Genomic DNA, 17,454 nt, shown 5'->3' with positions numbered 1-17,454 from the left:
GTTATACAATAAGTGTGCACTGATGAGCCAAAACATTATTACCACCTGCTTAATAGCTTGTTTGTCCGTCTTCAGAACTAAATACATGACTGATTCTACATACTAGGGAACTGACAGTTTGTTGGTAGGTTTTTGAAGGTATGTGGTATTAGATGTCTATGCACAAGTCATTTCAATTCTCGTAACAGGGCACTGACTGGTATGCATGGGGATTGCACTCAGTGTGACCCAGATGGGTTCGACAGTATTTACATCAGACGAATTTGGTTGCTAAGACATCAACACAAGTTCTCTATAATGCTCCTCAAACTACTGTATCATGGTTCTGGCTCTGAGTCACAGACAAATATACTGCTGAAACATGACATCGCCTTCAGGGAAGACATCAAGCATGAAAGGATGCAGGTGTTTCACAGCTGTCAGTGTGTCTTCGATTACTACCACAGGTCTCAAGCAAGTGCAGAAGAGTGTACCCTGTAGCATAATACTGCTCCCAGCAGCCTGCATCCACGACGCCCTGCATGTTTTGGGCTGCTGATCACCTTCATGACATTGTTTGTGGAGACGACCACTGAACCAGCATAGCAAAAAGGTGATTCACCCGAAGTGCCAACATGTTTCCACTGATCGATGGTGGAATCCTGTTGGTCCTGGGCCCACTGAAGTCGTAAATGGCAATGTTATTGGATCAACATTTAAACATGTAGGGGTGGTCTGCTGTGGAGCTCCATGTTCAACAATGTACAATGAACGGTGTGCTCTGAAACACTTTTCCTTGCACCGGCATTGTGGTGTTTCGGCAGAGGTGCCACAAATCACCATCTATCCTACTTTACAGAGCAGACAAGCATCCAAACCCTAAATTCTGAGAAGAGTCATGGATGTCCAACCATTTAGCACTTAGTGGTAGTTTCACTGTCATTCTACGTCTTTCCATAGTTGCTCACAACAATAGCATGTGAACATTCAACCAGCTTTGCAATTTTTGAGATACTCTTTCACAGGCTCTGCACAGTAATAATCTGCCCATTGTCAAAGCCCTTTTAATGGATTTCCCCATTTGCAGTCCATATCTTTGATATGGTGAACCCTCATCCACGTCTGCTCTGCTTACATAGTTTTGGTACCATCTTACATGCCCACAATGCCACCAGGCATTATCCAAAGTTGTGGTGGGCAGTGATCATAATGTTTCGGCTGATCAGTGTATTACTGGAAGCAAACCTATGATAAATATTACATCCACGTGAGTACTAACCTTGGTACAGTATTCAGAATCAAATGGAATCTCACTTGCAAGAGTTTCAAAAGTGGAAACCAGTAATTCAATGATCTTTTCGTGTTGTTCTTGCTCATCAGTATTCACTATTTCCTTCAACGTTTCTTGAAGTTTTTCAATAACTCCATACAACTGTTTACCCAAGCCCTCACTTTTTGATACATTGCCTGTAATGTAACAATATTAATAGATCCATCTGTAGAACCATATTCCCTTTATAGCCATTTTTATCTTGAAATGTCATAATTAATATTTACATAATTTCTAATCCTAGACACTTACAAAAGAAGAAAGATAAAGGAAAATGAATTATAGAATGAGATGTACAATGGAGGCAAAATAGCCACTGTCTACCTTAGCCAATAGTGTTTCAAAAACACAAAGCCACTTTTCTTCCCTTAATTCCCATTTAAGTGTCCTGAGCATATCTGTCAGCCCTTCACATAGGCTACACAGACATGTTACGACCGTAACTACATCACTCTTCCATGATGCCCACCTGGTAAAGACACAACACTTTAATAGTAATCTAATACTGCACTACCCTATAATACCAACAAATCCATGTCTTCCATTTCCTTTTGCCACAACTGATTTAATGTGTTCGCAACATTTCACGTGAATGTGTAATGTAGCCCCAAAGTATGTAAGTGACCCAGAATGAAATTTTCACTCTGCAGCGGAGTGTGCACTGATATGAAACTTCCTGGCAGATTAAAGCTGTGTGCTGGACCGAGACTCAAACTAGGAACCTTTGCCTTTCACAGTTAGTGCTCTACCAACTGAGCTACCCAAGCACAACTCACGACTAATCCTCACAGCTTCAATTCTGCCAGTACCTCGGCTCCTACCTTCCAAATTTCACAGAAGTTTGTGATGTGTCTCATAGTTTAAGTTATGTGTGTCACTTCATTTCAACCTTCCTTTCTTCCACCTCCCCCCCCCCCCCCCCCTCCCAAAAGAAATCATGTGTATTAAGGATGAGTGTTTGGTAGCTTCTATTCCTTCTCAATAGGCTTCAGCAATTTCACTCTCCTTGTCATAAAAGTTACACTTCCAAAATTTAACAAGAATGGGAATTCCTAGATGGAATATCATGTAAAATAAAGGAAAGGCAAGCACTCATCTATGGCTGACTGATATGTGGCGCATAGAAACATGCAACAAAAAGCAGTACTCACACTAGCTTTTGAACTCTTGCTCTCTCTCAAGTAGACGCGCACACTGTCACAATCACAACCACACAGACACCCAAACATGCACACACCTGCAACTTTAGCAAGACTGATTGTTGATTATCAGCATCAGCTACCTTGACAGATGGAGGTCGGGAAGGGGTAGGGAAGATGCGAGAGATTGCGGTGGAATAGTGGGGTAGAGCGAGGCAGGTCTTTTGACAAATGACTCTGGGTGCACAAAAAGACGATAGGAGTTCAGGGGGTCGAATATGTAGAAGGTAGAGAGGGCGAAAGGGTGACAGGGAGAGGGCGGAGAGGGAGGGGAGGAAAGGACAGGAAGGTGGTGGTGGTGGTGGTGGTGGTGGTGGTGGTGAGGAGGGAGACAGGGAGGGAAGAGAGAAAGGGAGAGGGGCAGACAAGGGGGAGAGAGAGGAAAGAGAGGTACAGAAAGATGGCGATAGGAAGAGGGTGAGGATGAACAGATTTACTTGATTGCAATGACATTTCTCAAAGAAAATATTTAGATACAGCCACAAAAATGTAGGGTCGTATTTACAATACTTGCCAGGCAATACAACAGACACTGCTACTTACCACATAATTAAAAGAACTTTCAAATCCTCAAATCTAGATATTCAGATAATTTGTAAAGAGAGTGGCACCTGCCAAATGTTTTTAATGATCTTTTGATTTTGTAGGCATTCCTAATTTCATGCTTTATGGCCATAACTCTCTCTGCCCTAGACACCGATGTAAATTCTACAAGAAAATTATTTTAGAGTCTTGTCTTGTGATCCTGTGTGTCACTTTTCAGCTGAAATGGATTTTAATTGTCAGTACCAAAAGTCATTAAGGAGTAAACTGGGAAGTGACTAAGAATTAAAAGATGCTTAAAAAGGCTTCTACATGGTGTAGAGTTATCTACTTCACACAGTACTTTTGATACTCAGTTCTTATGAACATACAATTTATTCAACTTAAATATATTGTCCAAGAAAATAAATCCACAAGATAACTGGGAGTGAAACTGTACAAAATAAAGCAACACTCTTTGCTTTAGGAAAACAGAATGAGAGCTGTTTCTAAGGGTAAAAGCATGCTGAACTAAGCTTCTTGATTAGTTTGTCTGTGTGTTGACTCCATTTGAACATGTTATCTCACTGGACGTCAAGGAATCAAACAATGGAAAATCCAGGATGAAATGTAACAATATTAGGAGGATAGTTGCTACTCGCCATATAACGGAGATGCTGAGTCGCAGATAGGCACAACAAAAAGACCGTCACAAAATAAGCTTTTGACCAACAAGACCTTTGTCAAAAATATACGATAAACACACACACACACACACACACACACACACACACACACACACACACACACACACACACAGTCTCTCTCACTCTCTCTCTCTCTCTCTCTCTCTCTCTCTCTCTCTAACAGTTCAGTCTTAATCTAACGATTTGAAGCAGTAACCACCTGTTAGTATCAGGAAGTGGACATTAATAACCATACACTAAATGAAACACACTGTGTAAGATTCCCTGAGGTCCAATATTATGAAAACGATAGTTGCTACTCACCACATAGCGGAGACGCCGAGCAGCAGATAGATACAGCAAAAAGACTGTCACAAAATAAGCTTTCGGCCAACAACGCCTTTGTCAAAAATAGATGACACAGAGACAGACAGACACAACTCGCACTGTGACTTCAGCTGTCACAGACTGTGGACATGCGTGTGTGAGATGCTCAAGCACCACTGTGGCTTCAGCTGCCACAGACTGTGGTCGTGGTCGTGTGTGTGTGTGTGTGTGTGTGTGTGTGTGTGTGTGTGTGCTATTCTTGACAAAGGCCTTGTTGGCCAAAAGCTTATTTTGAGAAAGTCTTTTTGTTGTGCCTATCTGTGACAAGACTCTAAAATAATTTTCATGTAGAATTTACACCCGTGTCTATGGCACAGAGTTATTTAACGTGAAGCATGAAATTAGGAATGCCTACGAAATCAAAAGATCGTTAAAATCATTTGGCAGTTGCCACTCTCTTTACAAATTATCTGAATATCTAGACTTGTGAATTTAAAAGTTCTTTTAATTATGTGGTAAGTAGCAATGTCTGTTGTATTGCCTGACAAGTATTGTAAATATGACCCTACATTTTTATGGATGTATCTAAATATTTTCTTTGAGAAATACCATTGTAATCCAGTAAATATTAAGCTACCAATTGCAGATAAACAGCAGCTCCCTAGTGTAGCTGAGAAGGCAGCAGTTTTTCCCTCCGAATAGCTACTTCCTTTCTAATTTGCTTGATTAAATTTAGCTAGCATTAGCATTAAAAGGATTATGCAACATTGTGACAATCCATTGTTAATACAGCATAGAGATTCTATCACTTGCTTGCCTTGTTATAGTACACCTTTATGTTGACTTATTTCACATCCATAAGAGTTCTTCTTCACGAGATCTACAGAACGTGCTGGATAAATGAAACAATGATTGGTGGACTATTTTCATATAGGCAGGGCAGAAAATAGAGCTTGTCAACACAGAAGACTAATCAATGGCAAGTAAACAAATATTCACACAAAGACAAAGCCTTTGCATGTAAAATAACTGCATCTTTTGTTATCCATGCAAGTGAGAATAACAGAACCACTGTTTCAAAGGCTTTTCCAGTACAATTTATCAGCCGATTCCAAAGCAATTTAAAAACTGTTCATGTTTTCTACGAAATGTTTCCAACGCAGAAATTTTTTTCTATCTATTATAATAATTCAGCTTCAAATTTAATATATATAAATCTATATTTATCTTTTAATTTAAGTAAATTCTGTACATACTTACTTATTTCCTCCAAGAAATGTGGTATATAGCTCTTATAGTACACGGTGATAAGGGAGACAATTTCAGAAAAACATTCAGCTGAGATGTTACATGTCAAATTGTCAAAATCATTAAATGTGATTACTTGGCTGATGCAGTTTTCATACAATACCCTGTAAAAGAGATAACTGAAGAAACTTCATTCTGATTTGACATAATTAGTCTTAAAATGAATACTTCACAGCACATGTAATTTTATATTAACAGAAACAGTTATTGCCTGAGTGACTCGACTAATCCTGTTATTCAGAGCAGGAATGCTAAACTATAAAAGAGGCATTACCATAATCAGATTCAAACAGGAACTCAAAATAAATTCTGCTACAGACCTTCTCATGCAGTAAGTGCAATTAATTCAAAATTTGTTCTTCAATGGAGTTAGGAAAGCTGGCAAAAAACAGCAGCTCTTCTACTTGTTATAATGCGACTGAAATCTCTCATTTTGAGAAGACAGAAGGAGCAATCTGTTTAACTTGATAAAAACATTCAAAAGTAAAAATCAAATAAACATTTCTTTATTTAAAACAACCGGGTTTGACAAGTTATAATGCACTGGTTTTTTTTTTTTTTTTTTATCTATATGACAACTTGGCATGAAGTCCAACTTAAAATGAACACATTTCATAACAAAAATAATTTTTCAGACATGAAGATGACAGCAGAGTCTGTCGAAACCGTATGTTTTAAATAAAGTAGTATTTAAGGGATCTTGATGTTTGAATGTTTTTACCATTTTATAATGTAGTGAATGAAATATTCAAGTCATATGCAGGGTATGCCGATAATGTCTTCCATACATATAGTATTTGTAACTTGTCAGTGCAAACATGGGTATTTCTTAGGAAACTGAAATGCAATGTACATTAAACACATACAGACTTCTTTATTCACATTTTTAATGCACTCTTTAGGTTTTCACCCTGGCTCACATGAAGAAAGTTTTTCACTGTGCTCAGAGATTTAATTGCTTTTAATGGAATAAACTAACATTACAGTGTTCACTGATTTGCTAGTACAGACAGTGCCATGAAACATTTATTTACATACAGAAACAACTTCCAATATTTTTTTAGTGCAAAAGTGAGATCACTGTGTCAGAAAAGTTTGCCTTAAAAACCTAGATGCTAAAATTTACATAGAATTTATAAGGACTTTTCATATTGTTGCCCATTATCTTTCACAACAAACCGACCTTGTAAGGTCATTCTGCTTAGTTGGTTAAACTAATGAAGGAGAAACTGCTGAAGAGAATTCCCCTACTAAATAGCACATGAAATTGGGCAATAATGTGACTCTTGTTTGAATAAACATGGCTCACACTAAGTCTGAAGGCAGATCGCACACACTTACATTAAGCATTACTAAACTTGTTTATTGCTCAGACTGATTGAAAATTTAAGAACAGCTTTTATTAAAAACGTGATGAGGATTCTTTAAATGAAACATTATCTATCTATCTATCCCTTGAGGCCTTATTCCTGCGGCAATGCGGGGTCAGCATTGTTACTCTTGATTTGGCAGTGTTAGTTGCAGAGGGTGGCCGGATGCCCTTTCCTGCCGCCATCCCGAACCCCCTGGGAGGGAATTAGTGTACCCCAGCTGTCTGTGTCTAGTTTAAGTCAGGGAATAGTGTGAACGTGTTTAAAATGTCTGCGATACGTGTAACTGAGGCAGAACATGGGGACCAGCCCGGTATTCACCTAATGAGATGCAGAAAACCGCCTAAAAACTACATCCAGACTGGGTGGCACATCGACCCTCGTCGTGAATCCACCGGGTGGAGTCGAACCGGGGCCGGCACACCTACCAGAGTCCAGAAAGCAGCGCGTTAGTGCTCTCAGCTACCCCAGCGGGTCTTAAATGAAACATAATCTCAAATTTAATAACATATACTGTTTATTTGGTAAACAACAGGAATGAATCAATGGTGCCCACCAACAGTTTACCAATACGGATAAGAATCACACTCCAAATTCCAGAACTGAATTGGTGTGCAGTAAACTTTGAAATTATGGAACACATGCATAACCTTTAAACTCAATTCATGTGATATACAATGATCTAATACACCTTTACTTAAGAGAAGTAAACATAATGAAATGCTGCAGAATAAATACGAGTCCTGCAGCCATATCTCCAAATGAAAAAACTTCAAATCCCTAACTACTGACAATATTCCAAGTACAAATGACTATAAAACTGCGAAACAGTTGTCCAAAGTTCGAATTGGAAACTTGTGTGAGATTTTCTATTGCCAAACCAATTGTAAATTTGACAAAGTCTAAGACATGCAAAAATACATCTGCCAGTTGAAACTGTGTGCCTTTGAGCTGCTCATCACTTGTGCTTCTCACAAATCAATCATCACTGGTGTTCGTCCAGGACTGACCAAAGGCTTAGATAGCAGTGCAGCCCACAAATTCTCTCTAATGGCTCACAAATACATAAAATTGAATACAAACATGTTTTGTTTCTTAAATTTAAATGGTGTGCTAATATACACATAAAAAAAAAGTGTTGCATCACCTAGGTTCTGAGAGTTCCAGAACCTGTACATAAAATTGGAATAGAGATCAACACGAACATCATTTCCGCCCTTTTTAGTGGTCATGAAAACCACACATTGCAGGTTGTACCACCATACAGCGAGACCTTCAGAGGTGGTGGTCTAGATTGCTGTACACACCAGTACCTCCAATACCCAGTAGCACGTCCTCTTCATTGATGCATGCCTGTATTCGTCGCGGGATGCTATCTCCAAGTTCATTAAGGCACTGTTGGTATAGGTTGTCCCACTTCTCAATGGCGATTCAGCGCAGATCCCTCAAAGAGGTTGGTGGGTCACGTCATCCATAAACAGCCCTTTTCAATCTATCCCACGCATGTTTGATAGGGTTCATGTCTGGAGAACATGCTGGCCACTCTAGTCGAGCAATGCCATTATCCTGGTGGAAGTCATTCACAAGATGTGCAGGATGGAGGCACGAATTGTTATCCTTGAAGACGAATGCCTTGCCAATATGCTGCCTATGTGGTTGCACTCTTGATCGGAGGATGGCATTCACATATCGTACAGCGCCGTTACGGTGCCTTCCATGACCACTAGCGGTGTACGTCAGCCCCACATAATGCCACCCAAAAACAGCAGGGAACCTCCACCTTGCTGCACTCACTGGACAGTGTGTCTACGGCATTCAGCCTGACCGGGTTGCCTCCAAACATGTCTCTGACGATTGTCTGGTTGAAGGCATATGCGACACCCATCGCTGAAGAGAACATGATGCCAATCCTGAGAGTTCCATTCAGCATGTTGTTGGGTCCACCTGTACCGCGCTGCATGGAGTTGTGGCTGCAATGATGGATCTTGCCATGGACATCTGGATGAAATTTGTGCATCATGCAGCCTATTGCGCACAGTTTGAGTCGTAACACGACGTACTGTGGCTGTATGAAAAGCATTATTCAATATGGTGGCATGGCTGTCGAGGTTCCTCCGAGCCATAATCCGTAGGTAGTGGTCATCCACTGCAGTAGTAGCCCTTGGGCAGCCTGAGCAAGACATGACATCGACAGTTCCTGTCTCTCTGTACCTCCTCCATGTCCAAACAACATTGCTTTGGTTTCTCAAAGATGCCTGGACACTTCCGTTGTACAGAGCCCTTCCTGGCACAAAGCAACAATGCGGACGCCATCAAACCGCAGTACTGACCGTCTAGGCACGGTTGAACTACAGACATGAGCCATGTACCTTCTTCCTGTTGGAATGACTGGAACTGACTGGCTGTCGGACCCGCTCTGTCTAATAGGCGCTGCTCATACATGGTTGTTTGCATCTTTGGGTGGGTTTAGTGGCATCTCTGAACAGTCAAAAGGACTGTCTCCGTGATACAATATCCACAGTCAAAAGGACTGCCTCCGTGATACAATATCCACAGTCAACATCTATCTTCAGGAGTTCTGGGAACCGGGGTGATGCAAAACTTATTTTGATGTGCGTATTATGTTTTGTGAAATACAGGTGAGTTCACAGGCTGTGAGGCTATATACAAGGTGTGTGAGAAAAGTAATGTGACTGACAACACTGTGAGTTATCTGGCAACACTGTTTTATTCTACTTGTGTAGATGGTCATGTTCATCCCTTCCAGATGCTGTGTCGAGTTTCATCTCTGTGACTTAAGAGCCCCATCAGTGTTAGAGCAATGTTACAACAACAAGTTTTGTTTTAAACTTGCGGAATCTATGAATGTGACCTTTGAAAAGTTGAAATATGCCCAAGGAAAACATTTCATATCAAGGGCACAAGTTTTTCACTGGAAAAAATCATTTTTGGAAGATCGAGAACATGTTGAAAATGAACTTTGCTCAGAGAGACCTCAAAATTCACAAACAATAGAAAATATTGAATGTGTGGATGCTCTCGTAAAGCTGTTCAGCCAGGACACTACCAACCAACACGTCCCTAAAAGTCTCTGGAAAAGGGCAAATCAAGAGAGCCTGGACATTGCAGACAAATGAATGCTGCATCATGAAAACAACTGATGTCACACAGCCCGTTCCATGAAAGAATTTTTTTTATCTCAAAAGTAATTCCTGTTATTCCACAGCCCCCTTATTCATCTGATATTAATCCTTGTGACTTTTTTTCTTTTCTTGGTATTGAAAAATGTCTTAAAAGGATGTCATTTTGGGACTCTGGAGAACATTAAAAAAAGTGACCAACATATTAAATGCCCTACCAGTTGTAGCCTTTCAACACTACTACCAAGACTGGGAATAACAACTGCCATTGTATAGTTGCTGAAGGATACTACTTTGAAGCGAACAATATTTCTGCTATCAATCGCTGTTTAGGTTTTGTTCTTGTCAAATGCAAAGGCTGTCAACAGAACCAGAGTTAAGTATCCACACAATTCTGGATGACACAAGAACTGAAACTGAGGATAGCAAACCAAAGAAATGCTCAACTGTTTTCTGATGATCCTTGAAATGGGAAAATTCAGGAGTACTGTCCCAGTTTAATTCTCTTCTAATGCAAAGATAAATGATCTAAATATTAGTGTCGGTGTTGATGAGAACAAGCTCACACTGTTAAACTTTAATAAGGCCCCAGTGCCACAGTCTCCCTGCACAGGAAGTGTGTAATGTATTTCACAATTACAATTATTAATTGTTCATTGATGAAAAAGTCTTATTCTTACATCTACAAGGCCAATAAAAAGCTGAATACATTCATCTGTGAATCCACTGACTGTTCTAACAAACTCAAATACAGCAGAAAGGGTAATGCTAAGCACATAAACAAAGGGGGAGAGAAGGAAAACTTAAAATTATGGCCTTAATTGTCATAATACCAGAGTTACCTAAAGCAGCAGAAGTTGTTATAAAAAACAGAATACTAAATACATTCCAAAGGCTCCACATTATGTTTAGGGACTCTAGCTCTATTTGCACAGCATTATAAACATTGTAACACCTGATGATCACAGAGACGTCTGTAGATCATTTCTTGATCCAAAGGTTTCCCTTCGAGGCTGTACATGATACTTACACAAAAACTTAGTACCCATGGTAACAAAGAAGGAGGCTAATGTTATCGTAAAAATGTATGCACTGAAAATCCTGGGTCAAGATCGCAAAATGTCTATATTGATACCTAGTTTCAGCTCACTGATAAGCCTTCTTTAGATCTAAAACACATAAACTTAAGCAGATGAACAATAACAAGATACATTTAATAACTTAACTTCCTTTATATGATGATGTTTTTGTGGTCTTCAGTCCTGAGACTGGTTTGATGCAGCTCTCCATGCTACTCTATCCTGTGCAAGCTTCTTCATCTCCCAGTACCTACTGCAACCTACATCCTTCTGAATCTGCTTAGTGTATTCATCTCTTGGTCTCCCTCTACGATTTTTACCCTCCATGGTGCCCTCCAATGCTAAATTTGTGATCCCTCGATGCCTCAGAACATGTCCTACCAACCGATCCCTTCTTCTAGTCAAGTTGTGCCACAAACTCCTCTTCTCCCCAATCCTACTCAATACCTCCTCATTAGTTACGTGATCTACCCACCTTATCTTCAGCATTCTTCTGTAGCACCACATTTCGAAAGCTTCTATTCTCTTCTTGTCCAAACTATTTATCGTCCATGTTTCACTTCCATACATGGCTACACTCCATACAAATACTTTCAGAAACGACTTCCTGACACTTAAACCTATACTCGATGTTAACAAGTTTCTCTTCTTGAGAAACGCTTTCCTTGCCATTGCCAGTCTACATTTTATATCCTCTCTGCTTCAACCATCATCGGTTATTTTACTCCGTAAATAGCAAAACTCCTTTACTACTCTAAGTGTCTCATTTCCTAATCTAATTCCCTCAGCATCACCCGACTTAATTTGACTACATTCCATTATCCTCGTTTTGCTTTTGTTGATGTTCATCTTATATCCTCCTTTCAAGACACTGTCCATTCCGACCAACTGCTCTTCCAAGTCCTTTGCTGTCTCTGAAAGAATTACAATGTCATCGGCGAACCTCAAAGTTTTTACTTCTTCTCCATGAATTTTAATACCTACTCCGAATTTTTCTTTTGTTTCCTTTACTGCTTGCTCAATATACAGATTGAATAACATCGGGGAAAGGCTACAACCCTGTCTCACTCCTTTCCCAACCACTGCTTCCCTTTCATGCCCCTCGACTCTTATAACTGCCATCTGGTTTCTGTACAAGTTGTAAATAGCCTTTCGCTCCCTGTATTTTACCCCTGCCACCTTCAGAATTTGAAAGAGAGTATTCCAGTTAACATTGTCAAAAGCTTTCTCTAAGTCTACAAATGCTAGAAACGTAGGTTTGCCTTTTCTTAATCTTTCTTCTAAGATAAGTCGTAAGGTCAGTATTGCTTCACGTGTTCCAACATTTCTACGGAATCCAAACTGATCTTCCCCGAGGTCCGCTTCTACCAGTTTTTCCATTCGTCTGTAAAGAATTCGCGTTAGTATTTTGCAGCTGTGACTTATTAAACTGATAGTTCGGTAATTTTCACATCTGTCAACACCTGCTTTCTTTGGGATTGGAATTATTATATTCTTCTTGAAGTCTGTGGGTATTTCGCTTGTCTCATACACCGTGCTCACCAGATGGTAGAGTTTTGTCATGACTGGCTCTCCCGAGGCCATCAGTAGTTCTAATGGAATGTTGTCTACTCCCGGGGCCTTGTTTCGACTCAGGTCTTTCAGTGCTCTGTCAAACTCTTCACGCAGTATCTTATCTCCCATTTCGTCTTCATCTACATCCTCTTCCATTTCCATAATATTGTCCTCAAGTACATCACCCTTGTATAAATCCTCTTTATACTCCTTCCGCCTTTCTGCCTTAGCCAATATAAAATTATTATTTTATAAGGTGTGTATTGGCTGTCAGACATAACATTCTCAAAACCTGTTGAGCCAAATAGCTCTTATTAAAGAGAAGGATCTTGTGGGCAAGTACATATTGGATAATGCATTACATCATGACAAAATAAAAGCACAAAAAATATATCTGGTATGTGGCATCAAACTACATGGTCCAATCACATTAATGTGATCACCAACTACGTTATGTTTGATGTCAGCATGCAATAACCTCTTGCACCTGCCAGGTGGCAGCACTAGCACTTGAGAGTGTGTCGGGAGATGTGGAAGTAAGTGCAGTTGTCATCATAATGTGGAAATGGAGCATTTTATCTGACGTCCAAAAGATAGCCGTTATCATTGCCTTTAGGGCCAAGGGTATTTCCAAAATGGTTAAGACTGCAAGCTGTTTGTGCGCCACCACGCTTAAAGTATACCGTGCTTGCAACTTGGTGCACCACAAGCCATATTTGACAGTTGTGAATGACAGCTGTGGAGAAGTGTATGAGTGAATAGATGTGCTACTGTTGAGAAACTGACCACCCCAATGAACCAGGAGCTACCAATAGTGTCTCCTCAACGACTGTTCAGGAAACGTCGCTCCGTATGGGCCTTCACAGCAGACACCTGGTTCATGTACCCATGCTGACTACTGTTCATCAGTGATGAAAGCAGTGAGTGACGACAGTTGGCCTTTTCAGATTAATCACGTTTTATTCTCCATCAGACAGATGGCCATTGGCGTGAACAGTGCAAAATACCTGAAAGCAAATACACCACAACAATCGTCAGGAGGATCTGAGATAGAGGAGGGAGCATTATGGTCTAGGAAACATTTCCATGACCTTTCCTGGGTGATCTCGTCATTCTGGGAGTCACAATAGATCAACACATATGTGGTATCTATCCTTGGGGATCGCTTCCACCCTTACATGAAGTTTGTTTATCCTCTGCACGATGGCATCTACCAGCAGGACAAGGCAACATATCACATAGTTCACAGTGTACATGCGTGGTTTGAAAAGCACCAGGATGAGTTTAATGTACTCCCCTGGCCACCAAACCCTCCCGCATTTAAACCCAATCGAGAATCTGTGAGACCACATCATTGAGCTGTTCGTGCCATGGACCGTCAGCTGAGAAACCAAGTGCAGTTTGCCACAGCAGTGCACATACTTGCTGGTGCTTTCCAAAACCTCACTGACCCTCTTCCTCCATGTGGTTGACAACAGTAATAGTTACATAGTCCATATGTGGATGTAAACAAAATGTATCACTTGCAACGTTAGCTACAGGAGCAAGGAAGTACTATACTACAGCTGCAAGAGAACTGTCCAGTATGTTGCATCGTGGCTACACGGAAGCAGTAACTGCCAGATGCAACTACCAACCACCTTATTTTTTATAAAGTTGTGACTCTATAATAAGAAAAAGAGTGGCAATATAACAAGAATTTCCACTAGATTTACATTTTAAAGATGCAATGAACTACGTTCAATTTCGTTGATCTGTAGTAAACATTAACCAAACATAAGCAATTCATTAAGTAACAAAAAATTACGAAATACTGAATGAGAAGGGAAAAAAAATGTAAAGTCACAACTGATCAGTAGAATATCTTTTGGATACAAATAACTATGAGTAACATCAATAATGAAAAAAATCTCTATCCATAATATTGGATATTAAGGCAAAGTAATACTTTAAGCCGACGTCTATGTGCCAAATATCAACAGCGTTAAATGTGGCTACGATTATAAACCAGTAAACAAATGGATAAAACTTAAAGTAGGTACAAATGAGCCATTAGATGCTACATTATAGCGGATTACAAAAATCAAAATTCATTAATATACTTACTGCACCTTATGCCTAAGTATTTTCTATAAAATACAGCACCAATTATAATCAATAAGCTATATTTTGAAACTTCCTGGCAGATTAACACTGTGTGCCAGACCGGGACCCAAACTCGAGACCTTGGTCTTTCATGGGCAAGTGCTCTAACAACAGAGCTATCCTAGCATGACTCATGACCTGTCCTCACAGCTTTACTTCCACCAGTACCTTATCCCCTACCTTCCAAATTTCACACAAGCTCACTTGCGAACCTTGCAAAACTAGCACATCTGGAAGAAAGGATACTGTGGAGATTTGGCTTAGTCACAGCCTGGGGGATTGTTTCCAGAATGAATTTTCACTCTGCAGTGGAGTGTGCACTGATCTGGAGCTTCCTGGCAGAATAAAGCTGTGTGGCCAGACCGAGTTGCACACAAAAGGCAAAGGTCCTGAGTTTGGGTCTCAGCCTGGCACACAGTTTTAATCTGCCAGGAAGTTTCATATCAGTGCACACTTCTATGCTAGTGACAATTCATTCTGGAAGCTATGTTTTGTTCATTTTGTAATACATGTTCATGAAGTCAATTGTATCTGAAGACCAAGATCCACAAGACATAGAAAGGAATTATGTTCAGTTTTGCTAAATCTGTAAAATATATATAAACCAAATATAGCTTAAGGTCTGGATGTTACATACATAATGACATGTTGAGTAAGGTAACTCAAAGTTTTAGTGTTTCCAGTAAGAATCTGAAGGTTACAACATTATGTAACTTTCAGCAGTTCAGTTTTTGTATGCAACACTAAAATTTTGCATTACCTTACGTAGTATGTCATTATGTGTGTTACATCTAGACCTTAAGCTACATAATGATTATACATTTTCTACATCTTGTGGACTTTGGTCTTCGAATATAATTGACTTCACAAACATCTATTACAAAATAAACATAATATTTCTTATCGATCATCAGTTAATTATTATAATAATTAGTTAATCTGAATCTTGACATACACTGCATGTGCTATCAGTTTGTGCTGTATTTTATAGCAAATACAGAGGCCTAAGTCAATATAATTATATTCATTAATTTTGATTTTGTAACTTGCTTTAATGTAACATCTAATGCCTCTAATGTGACTACTTGAAGTTTTATCCGTTTGTTTATGGGCTTGTAATCATAGCCACATTTATCGCTGGTAGTATCTCACACACAGACCTCGGTTAAAAGTATTACCTGACTTTAATATTTGCTATTATGGATAGAATGTTTTTAAGTTCATGATTTTGTATTAGTTAATGAACGTGTAATGTTTGGAATAGTTTACTATAGAGTTGGTGAAATTGAACATAGTTTCTTGCATCTTATAAAATGTAAATCTTGTATAAATATCCATTATATTGTCATTCTTTGCCTTGTTGTAAAGTCACGACTTTATAAAACTAGATAGTTGGTAGTTCCATCTGGCAATTAGTGTTTCCTTGTAGTCATGACACTACATATTAGCCAGTTCTCTGACAGTCACAGTACAGTTTCACCTTATTTACATTACTCACATTTTGTTTATATCCACATAGGCACTATGTAACTGTTGCTGCCGTCAATCATTTTGTATTAACACAGAAATGTGGCGATATGAATCCTGGATCGATATGTGATAAATAGCCAGTCATAAAAACGACAACTTTTTACCTTAGGTAAGATAATAATCTGGTCAACGGGTTTGCCGCGGTGGTAACACCGGTTTCCGTCAGATCACTGAAGTTAAGCATTGTTGGACTGGGCTAGTACTTGGATGATCAACCATCCGGTATGCCGTGCACCGTTGGCAAGCGGGATGCACCACCACCACCTAGGGAGAAGGCTTGCGGGAATGAAACATTCAGAATGCCTCTCATATCTTGCACACCGTTGGAGGAACCGAAATGAAATTTTGCCAAATGATATCACGCAAAGAGGACAGTACTTTGCCGTATGGTTAAAATACGGAACTTTATCTATTGCGATATAGCAGAAGCTATAGTTTATGTATATTTTTTTTATTTACTGACAATGTAATTGCTTAAGACTTATCAATAGCCAGTGAAAACAGTATGAGTGTGGGATGTAAATAATATTGCGATATATATGAGAAAACAGGATAACTTGTGAAAAATACACTGCGGTAAACTACAGTCTTTCTGGACCAGACGATTATTATTTGCACTCACTTGAAAAAAGTCTGCACCAATACTGTGTACAATATGAAATTCCTCTCCCTACAGTATCCTAAATAAAATATTGATCCTAAATAAAATAATGTTTCATTTTGTAGTTTTACATTTGCAAGTTTAGTACAAGTTTGTATACAAAATGGGCATAAAAATTGTATTGTTCAACAGTTTGAGAATGGTTGCATTTAATTCCTTGTTAATACACTGCCTATTTATGTAGTAGCTCTTTACAGAGCTCCCTCAGGAAGGCTGAGTACAGTCCCCAAGCAATCACTTTTAACTCACCTGTTCTCAGAAATAAAAATAATCATGCTTTGTTATTGTAATGTAAATGTTCTTTCCTGTAAAAATATGGCAGATTTTGAGCATGTAATGAGCTAAGTGTGGTTGTTGACTTTCCCACAAGAGTTGCAAAGAACTTTACAAGCCTGATTGACAATACTCTGCACATAAAAGAATTAGCAACATACGTGTAAGTGAAAATTTATGTCTTCCTGGCCATGATGGTCAGCTGTTCAAAATGAATGCTGTAAGCCCTGCAAACAACAGTAGTTTTATCAATAGGACCTGTATATAAGGCAACAGTGAAAATCTGCAAACCTTCAACAGACATTTGCAGCAGTTGGAATGAGACAATGTATCAAGCTAAAAACATCAATG

General features: G+C 39.3%; 1 protein-coding gene across 1 annotated transcript in view; it reads right to left on the bottom strand.

The window, feature by feature from the left end:
* LOC124621679 (Fanconi anemia group I protein-like) overlaps nt 1-17,454 on the bottom strand; it is a 276,076-nt gene that overhangs the window by 71,131 nt on the left and 187,491 nt on the right. Inside the window, exons 17-18 of the mRNA XM_047147159.1 lie at nt 5,304-5,455; nt 1,259-1,446 (exon numbers count right to left, since the gene is read on the bottom strand). Of these exons, the coding sequence (XP_047003115.1) occupies nt 1,259-1,446; nt 5,304-5,455 (340 nt within the window). The remainder of the gene's footprint in view (nt 1-1,258; nt 1,447-5,303; nt 5,456-17,454) is intronic.

This window comes from Schistocerca americana, chromosome 1 (genome assembly GCF_021461395.2).
Source record: "Schistocerca americana isolate TAMUIC-IGC-003095 chromosome 1, iqSchAmer2.1, whole genome shotgun sequence".
NCBI classification, from domain to species: Eukaryota; Metazoa; Arthropoda; class Insecta; order Orthoptera; family Acrididae; genus Schistocerca; species Schistocerca americana.
The sequence above is the reverse complement of the archived record's forward strand: the minus strand, read 5'-3'. Positions and strand labels throughout refer to the sequence as shown.